The 16,134-nt window shown below is 37.1% G+C and overlaps 1 protein-coding gene across 2 annotated transcripts in view; it reads left to right on the forward strand.

The window, feature by feature from the left end:
- The window catches only part of HTR7 (5-hydroxytryptamine receptor 7), a 29,960-nt gene extending 14,050 nt beyond the window's left edge, over positions 1 to 15,910 (forward strand). Inside the window, exons 2-3 of one of the 2 annotated variants that reach the window (XM_063405655.1) lie at positions 8,199 to 8,945; positions 15,049 to 15,910. In XM_063405655.1, the coding sequence (XP_063261725.1) occupies positions 8,199 to 8,945; positions 15,049 to 15,085 (784 nt within the window). In that variant the 3' untranslated portion in view covers positions 15,086 to 15,910. Of the gene's footprint in view, positions 1 to 8,198; positions 10,132 to 15,048 lie in introns of those variants that run through there. The other variant, XM_063405657.1, reaches the window with a different exon arrangement.
- The last annotated feature ends 224 nt before the right edge of the window (positions 15,911 to 16,134 follow it).

A 16,134-nucleotide genomic window follows, 5' to 3' on the forward strand; every position in this document is an offset into this window, starting at 1 on the left:
GCTGCTCCTAAGCTCACTGCCAGCACCACCCCCCTCCAGTCATGCCACATCATTTACTCAGATTCATTTTCCCTTTTCAGAATTACCCAGTTCTCCTCTAACAAAAGGCCATATGAGATAAAACCTCTTTCCCAGCTTTTTCCAGCCTATTCTCCTGTGTGTTCAATTGCTGATGAACGTGGCATCACAACCAGATGTAAATAAACAAGAATACAATTCCTCTTTAATTCTTTTCTAGAAAAGAGTTTTTCCTATCTTTGTCTGCCAGACAGTATCAGGTTAAATATCTTCTCTGCCCTCTCAAAAAGAGGCCAGGCATGTTGTAATCACTTAATAAAATGAAATACTGCTTCATAGACATAAAGATGAAAATGAATGTAAAACCCCCTGGTAATTAGACACTCAGGTATAAGGGTTGACATGATACAAATGCACTGCTTTTGTTTCTATGGGTCTACAATACTTTGGGATAATAAAAAGGGTCTCAAGGTGGAATAAATTGAAATGTGAATTTTAATAGAAATAGTGTTTTCTGATATGAATCTCATTATTGCAGATAGCAAAAGTCTGTCATCTTTGAAGATATTTTGATTGTCTTTTTTCTCCTTGATTGATAAAATGATTTAACAATTACTGTGAATGACACCACAGGGTATGAAGCTGTATTCACAAGCTTCTACACTTGTGAAGCAGCTTGTGTGTGTACTATGATGAGTTTCATGAAGAAATTTTCAGTAAATTAGATATTTCTTAAAAAACCTGAGAAGTCTTTCTCTAGGAAATGTTCCTAAAATGTTGCTAGTATGTATTGTAAATCATACTTGATTCTATAATTTGATAAATATAACTTTTTACTTAGGGGAAAAAAGGAAAAATGTAGGAAAAATATTTTGACTCTCTTTTCACTTTTTCCACAAAAATAAATATATCTGTGTTAAATAAAGGAGCTTGCAAAGCTGGGAGAGTGTGTGTGTATGTGAAAAGGCAGAAGTGGGTAGTACGTCCCTGACAGTTACACATTTTCTTTTAGGAAAGCATGAAATTATTTTTTATTTTCCCTCATCCTGCCAGGTTGTTGAACAGTGTAAAGAAAAATGATTCTTCCTATGTGTGACTTGCCTGGATTTGGAGAGCTTTTGAAGTGTTACAGATTGTGTATCAAGAAGTGGGGTGAAAAGCACTTCTGAGTTCTGTATATAATTAATCCTGTTGCACTCAGTAAGCAAACCACACTTGTATACAGGAAACGAGGGATGATGAAACCCACCAAATTGGAGTTCAGATGTTTTGAAAAAAAATTAAAAATAGTAAGTCTTTCATTACAGGACACAAGTCAATTCCAAATAATTTGTGTCCAAAACCTTTTCAGTTTTCAAATGTTTTTAGGAGGCTGGTGAAGGATTAAAGGGGCTGAAATTCACCTCCTACATTAATTTCTCTGGTGATGGTAGGAAGAGGAAAATATACAATTTTCTTCCAAGAGAGTTAATAAAAGCATTTAGTCTATAATTTAGAATATTTATAAGGGTAATTGCAAAATGTTGGGTAGGAAATACATATTATCTAACATTCAGGCAGTGCTGCAAGGTAAACATCAGCAACTGCATGTTGGGATCTTTCCTTCCAAGCAATGTATAATTTGCAGTGGAAAATGAAGGGCTACTGAGCTGGTTTGTCAGGAAGCTGAGAACAAGATGTGACAGGTGATAAATGCTTTGACAATCGTGCAGGGTGAAAATGAAAGGCAAAGGGTGAGGGCAGGCAAAAGAAATCTGCCAAGGTCTGAAAGTCAAGAGCAATATGATTTCAGAATTACAAGTAAGGTAATAGATATTGAATAGAAAGATTTTCTGGCAGTATGGGTGTTATGTATTTCTTAGAAAGGGAACAGAAGGCACCCCCCTATCTATGGGATGGATGTCTAAGATTAGTAGGCAAAAATAAAGAAGGAAAAAATAACAGAGACAGTTAACAGAGAAAGAGTAATGAGACAGCAAGAAGGTGAAATAAAAATGAGTGAAATAAAAGAACAAAAAATGAGCTAAAATAAATAGGAAAAGTATGAAGCTGTACAGTTATATAATATGAAAGAGAGAAAGCCCAGGAAAGCACAGAGAAACTAAAAGAAATGTAAGAGAGGAGAAAGCAACCTTCTGGTATGCAAATTACATTCCTTTAGAATGAAGATATTTAATTTTGATTGACTTAATCCTCCCCCACTGCCAGGAAAGCCTACACTTCTTGAGTTCATCAAAAATAACCCCCTACAATGATTTTTGAGAAAAAGAAAAATCAAGTCAGAACACTTACTATTTAGAATAAATTCAATATGTACCCACTATAGGAAATGAAGGTGATTCTATTATTAAGAGAATTTATGAAAATAGGTTTCATTAAGAAGAAAAAGGGGAATAATGTAAAGCATTAACCTTACTGAAAGCAAAACAAGTATTTCATTCTTCCAAATAACAAAATCTACACATCATCATTTCAATGATAAGAATAATGCTGAAATTTTATGCAGTGCAAAGCATGAGCATCTAGAAGAATAGATATCTAAACATGCATTGAAGATCTTTTATATTTGTTCATTCATCATCAGCTGAGAAGGATGAAGTAGAGCTTTCTAGGATTTCTAGCAATTTAAGATGTGGAAACTGAGCACTGTGCTAAGACTTTTATAAACAGTGTACTAATTCACAGCATAGGAAAGATGCAATATTTAACCAGATAAAGCATAGAACTCTTCAAAGTCTTTTTCTCTCCACTGAGTAGTGTTTTATTTTGTTGTGCTGTCTCACTCTACCATTGCATGACATTTTATTTTTAGGTTTTAGAGTGATCCAATTCATATTCTGATAGTTTCCACACATGCATTGAGATTAGTAACTTTGATCATTTCTGCTAAGGAGAAAAGTATTTTACTGCCTCTGAAATATCCTCCTCTTCCCAGGCAATAATCTGGCAGTGATCATGATTATGAGGCCAGTCTGTGTTGCAGCAGAAAAGTAAAGTACTGTTATACAATAATTAACAAGGTGATATAGCACCATAACTGTGCACTGCAATGCTCATGTGCCCCATTCAGGTCTTTTTATGTTTCTGTTCTTTTAATTCTGTCTCAATTACATAGGTATGTGGTGGGAGTAGTATTTTCCTGATACATTTGGATGTTTGTACACTTTGTTTTATTGAAAAGGATGTCTGAGGGACAGGGACATCTTTTGCATTGTGTAAACACATCATCTTTGAAAAGAAAACAGTATTTGCTAGGTGTTTTGACATAGCCACAATGGAAAGAATAGCTTTGGTATTTGTTTCAACTTGTTACATTTACATTTGAAGGAAAGGAAAAAAAAGTTGTCTAGACACATTAATATACTAGGAAGACTATTTTTGAATGCTGGATAGATTTTAGGAATGGAATCTTGCTCCTGTTCTTGCTGCTCTTAATGCTGAGCTGAACCAAATGGAAAAAAATATGAAAGATGATAAGAGAATCATGGCCAATGAAGAAAAGCCAGTAGATCAGCATAATTCTTCAGAATAAGTTATTATTGCAGGTGAAAGACAGAATGGGATTCTATAGATGTGGGCTTGCAAAGAAACCCTGCATGGACATACATATTGACAGAAAGCTTCCATGCTAGAGAAACAGAGATGCAAAGGAGGAAGCATTGTGTCTTCAGAATAAAGCAGGTTTATGACTCTTAAAATATGACAGTAGGAGAACTGACAGAACCTCATATTAAGCACCACTCCTAATCAAATGGTAAGTGATAACAGAACAATATGTTGTGATTCCTGGCAGAAATAGCTGTAATGCACATCTGTATCATTTCCAGTATGTTTCTAGTCTTATTCCATAGCAATCCCATCTGCTTCATAAAAGCATAGTCAGACAGTGAAAGATCTAATTTGATTCCTGAATCTGTTAGATCAAGTCAGTGAATTCTGAGACATAAATTTGGATTAACCAGAATTCTATCTGCTTATAAAGTACATGGAGACCAGAGACAAAGGAGTTACACGTGTGGTAGAGCAGTTGCATAAGTGATGCTGATGTCATGATGCATTCAATTTAATATTGAATTGGGCAGGAAGCTTCAAAACTATTTTAATTCTTTTAACAATATGGTTTTCTATTGCTCTAGGACTTTGCTCACAGTGACAGGCAAGTCCTTTGACTCTTTATGTTTTAGCCATATAATGGAGGTAGGAAAGAAAGATGTAGGACACATGATCACAAACTGGAACATCTTGTTACTATTTTCTTTCTATTGTTTAAGTCAATGTAGCTGTTAAGTTTCAGGTTGCTTGCTGGATATTTCACAGGGTGTGAGTACTAGACTCATCTGCCTTTATGATCTATAGTTTAAGTGATAATAGATGTTTTTAGCCCTGTGGATATGTGGTCATTGTAATGGATTGATAGCAGAAAAGCCAGAATGAAAAAGCCCACAAACTGAATAATCTCAGGAGCATACCTATATATTTACGTTCAATTGTCTATGACAATTTCTTGTCATTAAATGCTAACAGTTTAGAAATACTGGGGAAGAATTCTGTGTCACAGGGAATCAGATTTTTGTAAAGCAAAAGGAAAGGATTTGTTCATTTACCTTTTCCATTGTTGGTGTTCTTTGAGTGTGGCAAGTGGCCATTGTGTACATGGCTGGTGAAAGTAGGGAATTCTTCACCCCCTCGCAGGTTTGAACAGAGCTCCAGGAAGAGGCTGGGGTAATCCTTCCTCCCCAGGCTGGGCACACTGTGTGTGCTCACACCTGAGTGGGACTGCAGCAGCAGAACCAGCTTCTGAACCTCAGTGGGTTCAGAAATCATAAGGAACCAACCCAGAACAGGGATGTGCTCATGTGTTTATACACATTTAACAAGAAGTTTATTCTGCCCTTCACCATTTGCCATCTTTTTGGTCTCTGCTGTTTACTTTGAGCTCTCCAAGCAAGGATCTGTTTTCTACATGTGTGATGAAGTAGAAAAGTGTTCAGATCATCCTTTTTTTGCTGTATCCATTAGACAGCAGTGCCATTTTCTTCCTTCTCAGTGGTTTCCACTCAGCCAGCACCCTTGGAAGGGCAGCAGGACGTGACTGCTGTGTGTGTTGTGCCTCTCGTTCAGGTGCTGAATGGAAAATGCCATGAGCAGCCCATAAGAAATAAAGGCCATTCATCTGTCTTTGGGGAGTAACCTAGATACAGACCTCACTGTGCTGGGTGTAACATGGAGAGATGCCCTGCCTGGCAGAACCATAGAGTCAAGAAATTCAGAGCAAGGAGAATGCAAAATAGCATTGCCCTTCTTTTAAAAGTGAGAACTGAGGCACAGTTTCTTCTCCACCAAGATCAAAATGAACATCTGTGGCATGTGAAAGAAACAAATCTCAGAATAACAAGCCTGAGACACTTCTTTCATGTGGGGGATAGCTGAGACACATGAAATGGGCTTTTTAGGGACTCTGACTTCATTCATCCCAGTAATAAGACCTCAAGGTGTTACTTACATTTGAATATGTTAAGTTCAGCTGATTTCCCTTAAGTACTTTTATTAAAGAACTAGTTTAAGATTAAGAATTACAAAGCATATTTTCCCACTGAATTTGACACAATATTTTTGAAGTTCATGAATCTATTAAGCTCTGAACACTCTCTAGTGTGTAAGACAACAGTAGTGATTTGCTTTATTTTGACGTTGCAAATGAGTTTTCAAGGGTAATGGATTTCATATAGAGAGATTAAAAGATAACATTCCCTCATTTGTGCCTGCTGACTTCTTTCCCCTATCATACTACATTTAGCAAAATGAATAAGGCAGAAAGGATGCTGGTGTATTTTTATGTTAATGAATGCATTTTAATTTCAAATAGCATTTCTGAAGAAAAGATACACTCCAAAAAAAGTGATGCCAGTGCAAAACTAATGAATTTTCATTTTTTTCAGTATATTTATGCTTTCATGAATTCTTTTTGTTATATTCTGGGGCATGAGAATGTAGCAGTAGGCACTCAGAGTATGCAGCCCACAGATCTGATTTTTACAGAAATCCAGCTTAACTTTTTTAGCTACATAATAAAGTTAACCTCAAAGGTGGGTTATTTTTCGTGACCAGTTGTGAATTAGCTATAGAAGTGCATACTTCAGGAAGGCAGACCCACTTTTTAAGGATTTTTTTTTAAACAACACATTTTCAACGACAAGAAATTTTTGTGCACAAAGGATGTATTTAACTGTTTTGTACCTGATTGGGCTATTCTTAGACAAATTTTAAGGGTAGGCCACTCTTGTCCCTGACAGTCTGCAGCTGAGAGCTCACCCTTGCTGCAATTGCATTGCTTAAAGCAGTGTGATGTATACTTTAATTAAACTGAAATTTCACTGCACTAAGCCTTCTCTTCCATATCTTGGAGCACCTTGGAAAACGCTTGGCTCCTTGGGAGTGAAAATGGTTTTGGCCATGATGCTATAGAGCAGAAATCTCCATGGTCTCTGCACGATGCCCATGGCTGCTGGGCCAGTGGCTTTATTCTAGTGCTGATGGTGAGGGGCACAAGAAGCAGCTCTTGTAAACAGCACAGGCCATGGACTGCACTGCTCTGGTCCCAAACAATTCCAATAAAAATTCTTAGTTCATGGCCCCTCAAGCACAGATTCACTGGCAGAATAGTGACCTGCTGCTATTTACTTGTGCATCCTGCCAAGAATAGGGCACAATAAACCAGTCTGTCCTTTGTGTAACACTTGTCAAAACAGCAATATAAAACCAATGATGTGTTGAACGGGATTGTTGACACTCATCAGATCAGTAAATGACATTCCTTTTACTTCCATAATTAGCATACCTGGCTGCTTGTATAAAGCAAGAGCACTGCCCATGATTTACTGCACTGCAGTAAAATCAACAATGCAGCATTCCACAGAGCCAGAAAAATCTTACATTTGATGTGCTAAGTGAACAGACAGAGCAAACCTGCTGCCCAAAATATTTTTAATCACGTTGCTATAGTTCTTGTTTGTAACACTCCAGAACTTCATCATATGAGTAAACACTGGTAGCTCTTGAAACCAAAACATCATTCAGAAACTTGATTTGAAATAATTTCTTTAACAAGTAACAGAACAAATCACATTGATTTTCTCCAAATTCTTTTGGAGGAAGTGAAAAAAGAAAAATTTGAGAAGTTAACAGTAGGTACTCACAGGTAAGTTGAGCAGGAGCCAAAATTGAAACCAATAATCTTAGGTCTAAATAAAGGCATCTGTTTCCATCTAAGATAAAATTCTCATTGTTAGGGAGGAAACACAGTAATTTTCTATAGTTGAAAGTAAATTCAAACTTAGGATATTCTTATCAAGGATATTCTTAACAAGCTATATAGAGTCATAGTAATACTTTTGTGATTAGAAAAAGATACTTAGTTTAAAATACCACCAATTGGGGAACATAAAAGTTGTCAACAGACCTAATTTTTTTTAATGAAAAATTGACCTATTATAAACATATTTCTTATCTGTAAAACTGTGTTTTCTTCCTCAGGTCTTCTTGAACTGGGACAGGTTTTTATGTTGTTCAGTAAAAGTTTGGACATTGAATAAATGCATTTTCTATCAAATTTAGTGATTATAAAAAGAATTATTTTAGTACTGAAATAGTCTACACTTGGTATAGGTTTGCTGTTTGTTGTTCCTGCCTGAAGACATGAAGGAAAGAAAGACAACTCATCATCTCAGCTTGGTGGCAAGGCTCTTCCTAATTTTTGAATATGTAAGAGTGAAGATGAATGCTTTCTTGCTATAACTATCCACTCAATACAGTGATAGACTTTGTGGAATGAGCATTCTTCTATACTCCAAGATTTCTTAAGGTAGCAAAATAAAACTTAGGTTTCAGAATTTCCTTAAAAGCCGAAATGTGCTTTATGTGCATGAAGATTGAGCAAATACAGAGAAATCACAGCCTGTTATGGCCAATGGGAGATTTCCTTCTGGAATAAAAGACTTCTTATAGAGAATACTAGCAATATTAATTTTAACATGAAAGATACATGAATTTACAAGTTGAAAGTACATGCAAAGAGAGGATTGAAAACTATGAAAGAGAAAACTTAGCCAAAGATTTTGGTCTAGGGCAGCCTATGTGAAATAACCCCCTCCCTCTGTAGTAACTCTGTGTTATTGTTCCAGGTACCTGGGAATAACAAGGCCTCTCACGTACCCTGTGAGGCAGAATGGGAAGTGTATGGCCAAAATGATCCTGTGTGTCTGGCTTTTATCCGCCTCCATCACCTTACCGCCGCTCTTCGGCTGGGCCCAGAACGTAAACGATGAGAAGGTTTGTCTCATCAGTCAAGACTTTGGCTACACCATTTACTCCACAGCGGTTGCATTTTATATTCCAATGTCAGTGATGCTTTTCATGTACTACCAGATTTATAAAGCTGCCAGGAGGAGTGCTGCTAAACACAAGTTTACTGGTTTTCCCCGTCTGGAAGAGATGGAAGGCATTTCTGTGAATGGACTTGTAAAACTGCACAAGGAATCTGAAGAATGTACTAATTTTTCACGACTCCTAAAGCATGAGAAGAAAAACATTTCCATCTTTAAAAGAGAACAGAAAGCTGCCACTACTCTTGGGATTATTGTTGGGGCTTTCACAGTCTGCTGGCTGCCCTTTTTCCTCCTCTCGACCGCCAGGCCCTTCATCTGTGGTACGGCGTGCAGCTGCATCCCCCTGTGGGTGGAGAGGACATTTCTGTGGCTGGGCTATGCAAACTCTCTCATTAACCCTTTTATCTATGCCTTCTTCAACCGGGACCTGAGGACAACCTACCGCAACCTGCTGCAGTGCCGATACCGCAACATCAACCGCAAGCTCTCGGCCGCAGGCATGCACGAGGCCCTGAAGCTGGCAGAGAAGCCAGAATTTGTTCTGTAAGGTCACTCATCCTCTACTGGGATATTCTGTTGTTTTATCACATTAGCTTTGCCCCCACAGGTTCGAAAGAAGTGTTGTAGGAAGAACCAGGCTGCTTGAGCACTGTTAATGCAGTCATCAAGAAACAAGGTAGAGCCCACCAGTCCTAATCAGCCTGGAAAAACAAGAGCACCATCTAAAGAATTTGGGTGTAAGAGGAGTATAAGAAAGGATGAAAGTGAAATGTAGTACAGGATGTTTGAGCTGTTAGTGAGGAAAAAGCAAAGTTGACCTAACCCATTTGTTTGGCTCCAAAAACATTTAGTAGGTCTGGGTGTTGGATGCACCTTGTGTCCTAGAGATTTTTGCTGTGATAAAGACCTGAGAATAATGAAAAGTTCATTTCCTTCCACTTTGGTATTACAAAAATAAATCATTAAAGAAGAAGCTGAATCAAAGAACTTCTATTTCTTAGAAATATTATTTATTATAAAACCCCATATGTTCATTGAACATGAATTTACTGGATTGCCTGGAAATGAACTATGTTGTGAAATTTAATACTGCCTTTGCACAGTAACTCTGGCACTGAAAGAATATGTTACACTTCCAATGTGATTATGAGAGTTTGAGTAAAGTCACATGGGCCAGCATCTACTGCTGCCTACAGCCAGCAGCACACTTAGCTGCAGAGCTGCTGTGCAAATTACACCAGGTGATCTTGTACCATATTTCTAACATAACAAATGTGTCTGGTTACAGTTTGTTTTAGCATCTCTCTGGTCTTTGTCCATCTCTTCGTTCTTTAATTCTCTTGGCTTTCTCAGCTGAGCACTTCTCTAATCTAGAAGGAGACTGTCTGTGCTCGAATAATTTCTGTTGATGTATGGTTTGTCCTTGTTCCACTTCAGTAGTTAATTTACTGTCTGTTTGAAAGCTCTTCTACTTTTTGGGATTTCTTTCTCTTCTGAAGTCAGTAAGGAAAAAATAAACATAAGAACTTACTACTTCAGAGACATCTGGACTTTATCCTTAAAAACCAATTTTAATCATCACTTGTGCTTAAAGTGATTTAAAGCATTGCTGTGTGTACGAATAAAGATAATTTACTTTTTCTGGTTCTAGCTTTTTCTACCACCATTGCAGTTTGTCCAAGTATGTGATCCTACATCTCCTGACTTTGGTAATAGAGCTCTTCCTTCAGTGTAGCAGGGCCAAACAGTGTAACAATGTTTGTATTTAAAAAATAAACATATTGATTATATTAATATATTACTAGTAATGTATTAATATAACATACAGCAATTGTGTAAGATACTATCATAATAACTTAAAATAATAATAGAAGAACTCCCAAGAGGAAGATGAGTTCCTTGGCCCACTGCACACATGTTCCAGCTGAGGCAGGGGGCGAGGGTACCTTGGTGAACAAAGGCTGCTTCAGAGGAGTCATGGTCATTATCCAACTGCCTCAGCATCCAGCCACACTTCTAGGCTAAGTTCTGTCCCTGCTTTCTCAAGTATGAAGCCCAAATGACTTAAATGAGTTCAGTGATGTTAATTTGGGCTAAGCAGGGAGCAGTCTGTGCCAGGTCCCTTGTTCCAAGCACACAGACAGAACTGCAAACACTTGATTCTCTAACTGGCACAGACAAGGCCTGGACTGATGTGCTGAGCTGTGTGTGCTGAAACACACCTGAGCAGTTCTAGATGCATTCATACACTGCAGTAGTGAGTACATTTTGGAGTCATTTTCAGAAGAGAATCCTAGAGTAAGAAGCTGTATTCCATCCTCAAAACAGTTTTTTAATAAGTTTCAAAGTGATTTGGGACAGTCCTATTTCTTTTAAATGTTCCAATATTATGCACAGGGACAAGAAGAGATTTGGCCTAGAACATCCACAAGCTCTGGAGTATGGAGTAGAGCTCATATTAACTCAAATACATTTTCCATATTCAACATGAAATTATTGTTGTTTCTTTATTACTGATCAGAGTAGCTTTTTGTTTGTTTGTTTCCAGCATAAGTGAGAAGTTTTCAAGGCCTTCTGCATTTTTTTTCTGTGTAAGGATATACATGGGAATATATAAATACTGTATCTGGGAAGACTTGAACTGGGACTATAAAACTCTGAAGGTGATTTTAGAATTCTGGACAGAAGTTTCAGCATTTTTATTCTGCAGGAGGGCCTGAGAAGCTGTGTTTCCTCCAAATAGGATTTTTCCCTTTTTTAAATTTTTTTTAATGAAATGTGTGTCTTGTGAGTCAGAAATTGACATTTGCCCAGCTGTCACCAAAGGCAATTGCTTTCCTCTGGGAAAACATCCTGCAGGAGCCCAGCTTTCCTCTACCATCTGTTTCAGGTAATGAGAGCCCAAGAAGGAATAAGAGTTGTTATGGTGTGTATACCAATCCTTGAAGTTTCTGCAGATAAACATCTATATTTGATCTCTGGATATGTTTAGAAAGAAATGACAAAAGAAAAAACAAACCCAAAAAACAAACTAGTACAAAGTTTCTTCATACACCCAAACCACAATATAGACAAATGGAAGGTGTTTTTAGATGGGAGCTGTATTTGAGGAGAAAATAAAGAAGTTGAGAAGATTGGAAGAATGTCCCATTGCTCAAGCACATAGAGAAGAAAAGAAGTTGAGAAGAAGAGAATGTTTTCAGAGACAATTATAATGGAAAGAGGTTTTAAAAAGAACAAGAAGGAAATAATTGTTTGAGTTCGTGAACAGGGCATTTCACTTTTTGAAAAGATAAATAAACAAATAGAACTGCATCACAATATCTAACTGCAGCAATAGCATTTTTTTCACTTAGATAACTCACTACACATCTGACAAGGGAGTAATACAAGAGTGGGCAATGAAAAGTCTATGCCAACACGTGCTTTTATCAAACCTGAGAAAAGACTGCACTCGTGGTCTGTGTGTTCTTACATGTGTTTGCTGAGGACAGCCAGAAGGGTGAGTCAGATAGATGGGGCTGTGAAAAAAATGGACATAAATGACTCCAGGAAGCAGCCAGAGCACAGGCAGGCCAAAATAACACTGACTGAGTGAAGAGGGAGAAAGTGAGAATTGTTCTCCCCTATCTCCTTAGCACTGTTTTTTAGAGGGAGACTGTCTGTGGCTGGAACCTCGTTCCTCACACTTTCTCCAGCTCCCACCACCTACCAGCCTGTACATCTAATACTGTAACACAGAACTGGCACTTGCCAAGCTCCTCTGTTTAGCAAAAATCTTACTGGGTAGTAACAGAAATAACAGAGTAGTAAAACATGTGACTTGATGATAATTTATTATTTTTATGCATCTATCTCTTCACATTTAATTTTCATAAAAAGAAAAACAATGCCTTTCGTACTTGGTTCGGAGCTAGCACCACCTGCACAAAGATGTGTCAAAGAGTGGCAAATAAATCTACTGCAATGAGACATAAAGAAGGGAATTATTTATCAAATTAACACTATAAATAATGCAGACAAAATCACTCACTGTTTTGTCCCTGCTTCCTGGCAGGAAAGATGTCCAGGCAGCCATTGCTCCAAACACTGCAGCACCCTTAAAAGGACATCAGTGAGTTAAATTTTTGGATTACTGACCAGGATGTTGCAGTTACAGAACCAGAAGGTGTTGGAAGCAATGCCATTGGATTTTATGCTTTCCTCTAGCTATTCAATTTTCAAATTATTTTTCTAATCTTTCAGGAAAAAAGAACTATTTAAATTACAGTAGTCTCAGAAAAAGAACAAGATCAATGTGTCATCAAATCCTCTTCACAGTTTGCTTAAATAATAGTTCTCGTCTTTTAAAATGTTTCTTAGGAAGACACAGAGAAAGAGAAAGGAGAAAATTAAGAGACTTGGGGCATGGTTTTAATATGCAAAATTATTAATATCCTGGAATAGAAGATAACTTATTTCAAATGCTGAGGAGGTAGGGATAGTAAGGACTAGTTTGTTTTTTTTTTTAAGAGAAGGGCTCAAGCAAGCAAATTTAAAAATAGCTTGAGAAACATTGAATTAGAAGGGTAATGTTTAAAATTTGTTAGAAATACAAATCAGGTCCTCTTCATGGTCTTAAATCTTCTGAGGTCGCTATTACCATTAAAGAATGGATTCAGCATGAGTTTTAAGTGAATTATATTTTCTGTATACACTTTTTAAAATTTTTCATTTTGCCAAACTGGCCTGTCATTCCCCACACCCAAAATTCAGCTGCTCTGATATTTTGCTGAATCCCTTCTCATGTGGGAATAGTCCCAAAAGGACAGAATGATTTTTGTTTGCTGAAAACTGAAAAGATGCTTATGATTGCCAGACTAATTTCTCAGTGTTGCAAGCTAAAAAACCCCATTGAGCTATTTCTAAAATATATCAATATATGGTGACTGTTGAGGATAATATTTTGATGATGTTTGTAACTTTGTGACTTTACTGATTGAAATTATAATTTCTCTCATTTGGATCTTTCACAGAGAACTAGTCAAGTTCCTTCAGAAAAACAATCCATACAAATATATCAGAGTTTCCAGAAGAGATCATACAGTTTTATAAACCAACATACCAGGCTGAATAAATATTTTGCCTTTAGTTTTCTATCTACTCAGTCAAAACCAATGATATTTCATTAATTCAGTACTTGTGTGGTCTTGCTAGTTCCAGAAAATTGTGTTTACAGTATACTTATTTTTACCTTTTCCAAGAGAAGAGAAAGCAATCCATAGAAGTATATAGTTCAGCTCTTTTGAAAAATCCCCTTTAAAGCATGGAAAAATATAAAAGAATGCATCTGGATAAACTCATTATTGTCTCAGAAAACTTGACATCTTTAGCTAAACTAACCAGGTCTGTGTTAAAACAACAGGGATTCCTCAGTCAAATCCACCATCCTGAAGATGGTTGCAAGAAAAATACAAAATTAGGCCAATTAAACAAACATTTACATTCCAACAACAATTGAAAAAGCTGACAAATCCATAAATTTTATTTCTGCCTTCAAAGAGAACAGTAAATGCAACAAGTGAAAATCATGCTAAGGACCTTTCACTTGTCATTACAAGAAAAAAAACCCCAGAAGTTCCATTACCCACATAAAATTAATGCTGCAAAATAACTTTTTTTTTTATTAGTATGCTCTTACTGAAATAATCTCCCATCAGCCCAGGAAAGAGAAAACCAACATTCTCTAGGGCAAAATATATAAAACCCAGAATTTAATTCTGGCTGCAAAAGAAAATCTGCAATTTCTTAATACCTAGGATTTAAAGTATCTTTATCTTTCCTTCATATCCAGTTTTGAACTTGGATATAATTACCAGCCTTCCTTTAATTTGGATCATCTTTTGCCAGGATGTGTTTTCATGTAATAAAATATTTGAAATAAGTGAGAATGCAGGTTTGTTTTTAAAAATGCCCACTCCTGATGCAATTAGAGATATGAATAATTCCATGGTTTCAACAGGGAGGCTAAAACAGGACCTTGCTGCAAGGCTGGGGACCCTGGAAACTCTGTCTTGTAATCTTGCAGATGTTTCTGTTTCAACATTTCAGCCTGGTTGCTGTACAAGAGTGGTTCCTCCCTTCACCCAGCTCGAGGAGAGAGGCAGGAATTTGTACATTCCATGCACAGGTTTTGCAGTAATTCTTTGTCTAGAGGCAGAGTTATGGAAGCCAGGAAGAAATGTTCACTGTTGCTCTGGCTCCTTTCTCTCTCTCTCACCCACGGGAGGTCCCCAGGTGTGGTGGCACATGGAGCTTGGTGCTGCCACCAGAGGCTGGGCCAAATAAAATAAAGTCAAAATAAAGTCACCGACATTTAATGAAGGAATTTAGGGTTATGACAGTGAACTGTGTAAAACAGGCTGAGAACTTCCTCAGTTCTCACAACAACATGAACTATCATGAGTACAAAGGGCTGAAAGCCCCTAGAATGCTCCACTTTCCCCCAGCTTCCTCCTTTGTATGAGATTTTAGAGAATTATCCAAGTAAACATGATCTAATTGCCTCTTGGGAAATGTTTCCATTTATTTTAGTGGTATATTTGGTCAGAACTTTTAGCTGCTCCAGGATATTTCTTATCTAATTCATCCACTTTTTTAAAAACAGGAGAAGTTCTGATTTCTCCAGGGAAAAAGAATCATGACCAAGTGTGCTTTAAAGCAGCCAGAAAAAGTCAAGCCAGAACAGGAAGAAGAAAAATGAAGAGTTGGCTTCCGAAGAACTGGATAGATTTATGAAATGTACTTCATCTTCCTTTGATGGGAATGTGCTAAAAATATTCCATGAGCTCAATACATTACATTAAATATATTTCTGTAGGAAGTACTCACATCTTGTTTGTTACAGAGGAAAATGCTGCTATGTACAAATGAAAGTTTTCTGTCTGAGAAAGGCAATTAATTTCAGCAATAAGTTTGACACAGGGTGGGGGGAATGCCAAAATTTAAAGAGAAAGCATTATACAGATTTCCACCACATGAAACTATGTAGGGGAACATTTGTATGTTTACCATGCTTGTGGATCCTTACACTGGTATTCATATTCAGGGATTGTCAGTGGTACTGAATGTATTTTACTGTATTAAATAAAAGAGGTTTTTAGGCAAATGCTGCCTCTGTGGATGCTTTCAGAGCTTGAGTTAAAGAGATGCTGTACACCTGCAATGGGATTGAGAATGACAACAATAAAAGGCCACTTTTTGTTAAAGGTTTCTGGTGTATGAAGTAAATGTCTATTACTGGTTAACACACATGTGCTTGATTCTCCTAAACTTTTGTAAAAAGCTGTTTCCACCTACACAGTGATGAAAGTTAAGGGACAAAATTAGAATGAACATGTATTACACCACAGCTAATTGACAAATATGATTGCTTTGCTTCAATGTAATTTTCATGACCTGCCAATTTGTAAATTTCTGTCATTTCAACTCAAGTATGTACAAAAGGCTGGAGAATTTCCACAGCACTTTGCTTTTTGTCTTCCTGGCTAGCTAGAGAGAGTTTTTTCTGGGTTTTTTTTGAAAATGTGTTTAAGAAGTGTTATTTCTGCCAGTGGTTTGTTATAATTAACACAGATCCCTTTGGCTTGACAAAAACAAAATGGGTGAATATACATGACCATCTTTTCCCAGGGAAAATTGATTCAAGGCATTGGGCCTTAAGCATAGCTTTTAACAACGTGGGTTTTCTTTG

This window comes from Prinia subflava, chromosome 9, assembly GCF_021018805.1.
Source record: "Prinia subflava isolate CZ2003 ecotype Zambia chromosome 9, Cam_Psub_1.2, whole genome shotgun sequence".
In the NCBI taxonomy this organism is placed as follows: Eukaryota; Metazoa; Chordata; class Aves; order Passeriformes; family Cisticolidae; genus Prinia; species Prinia subflava.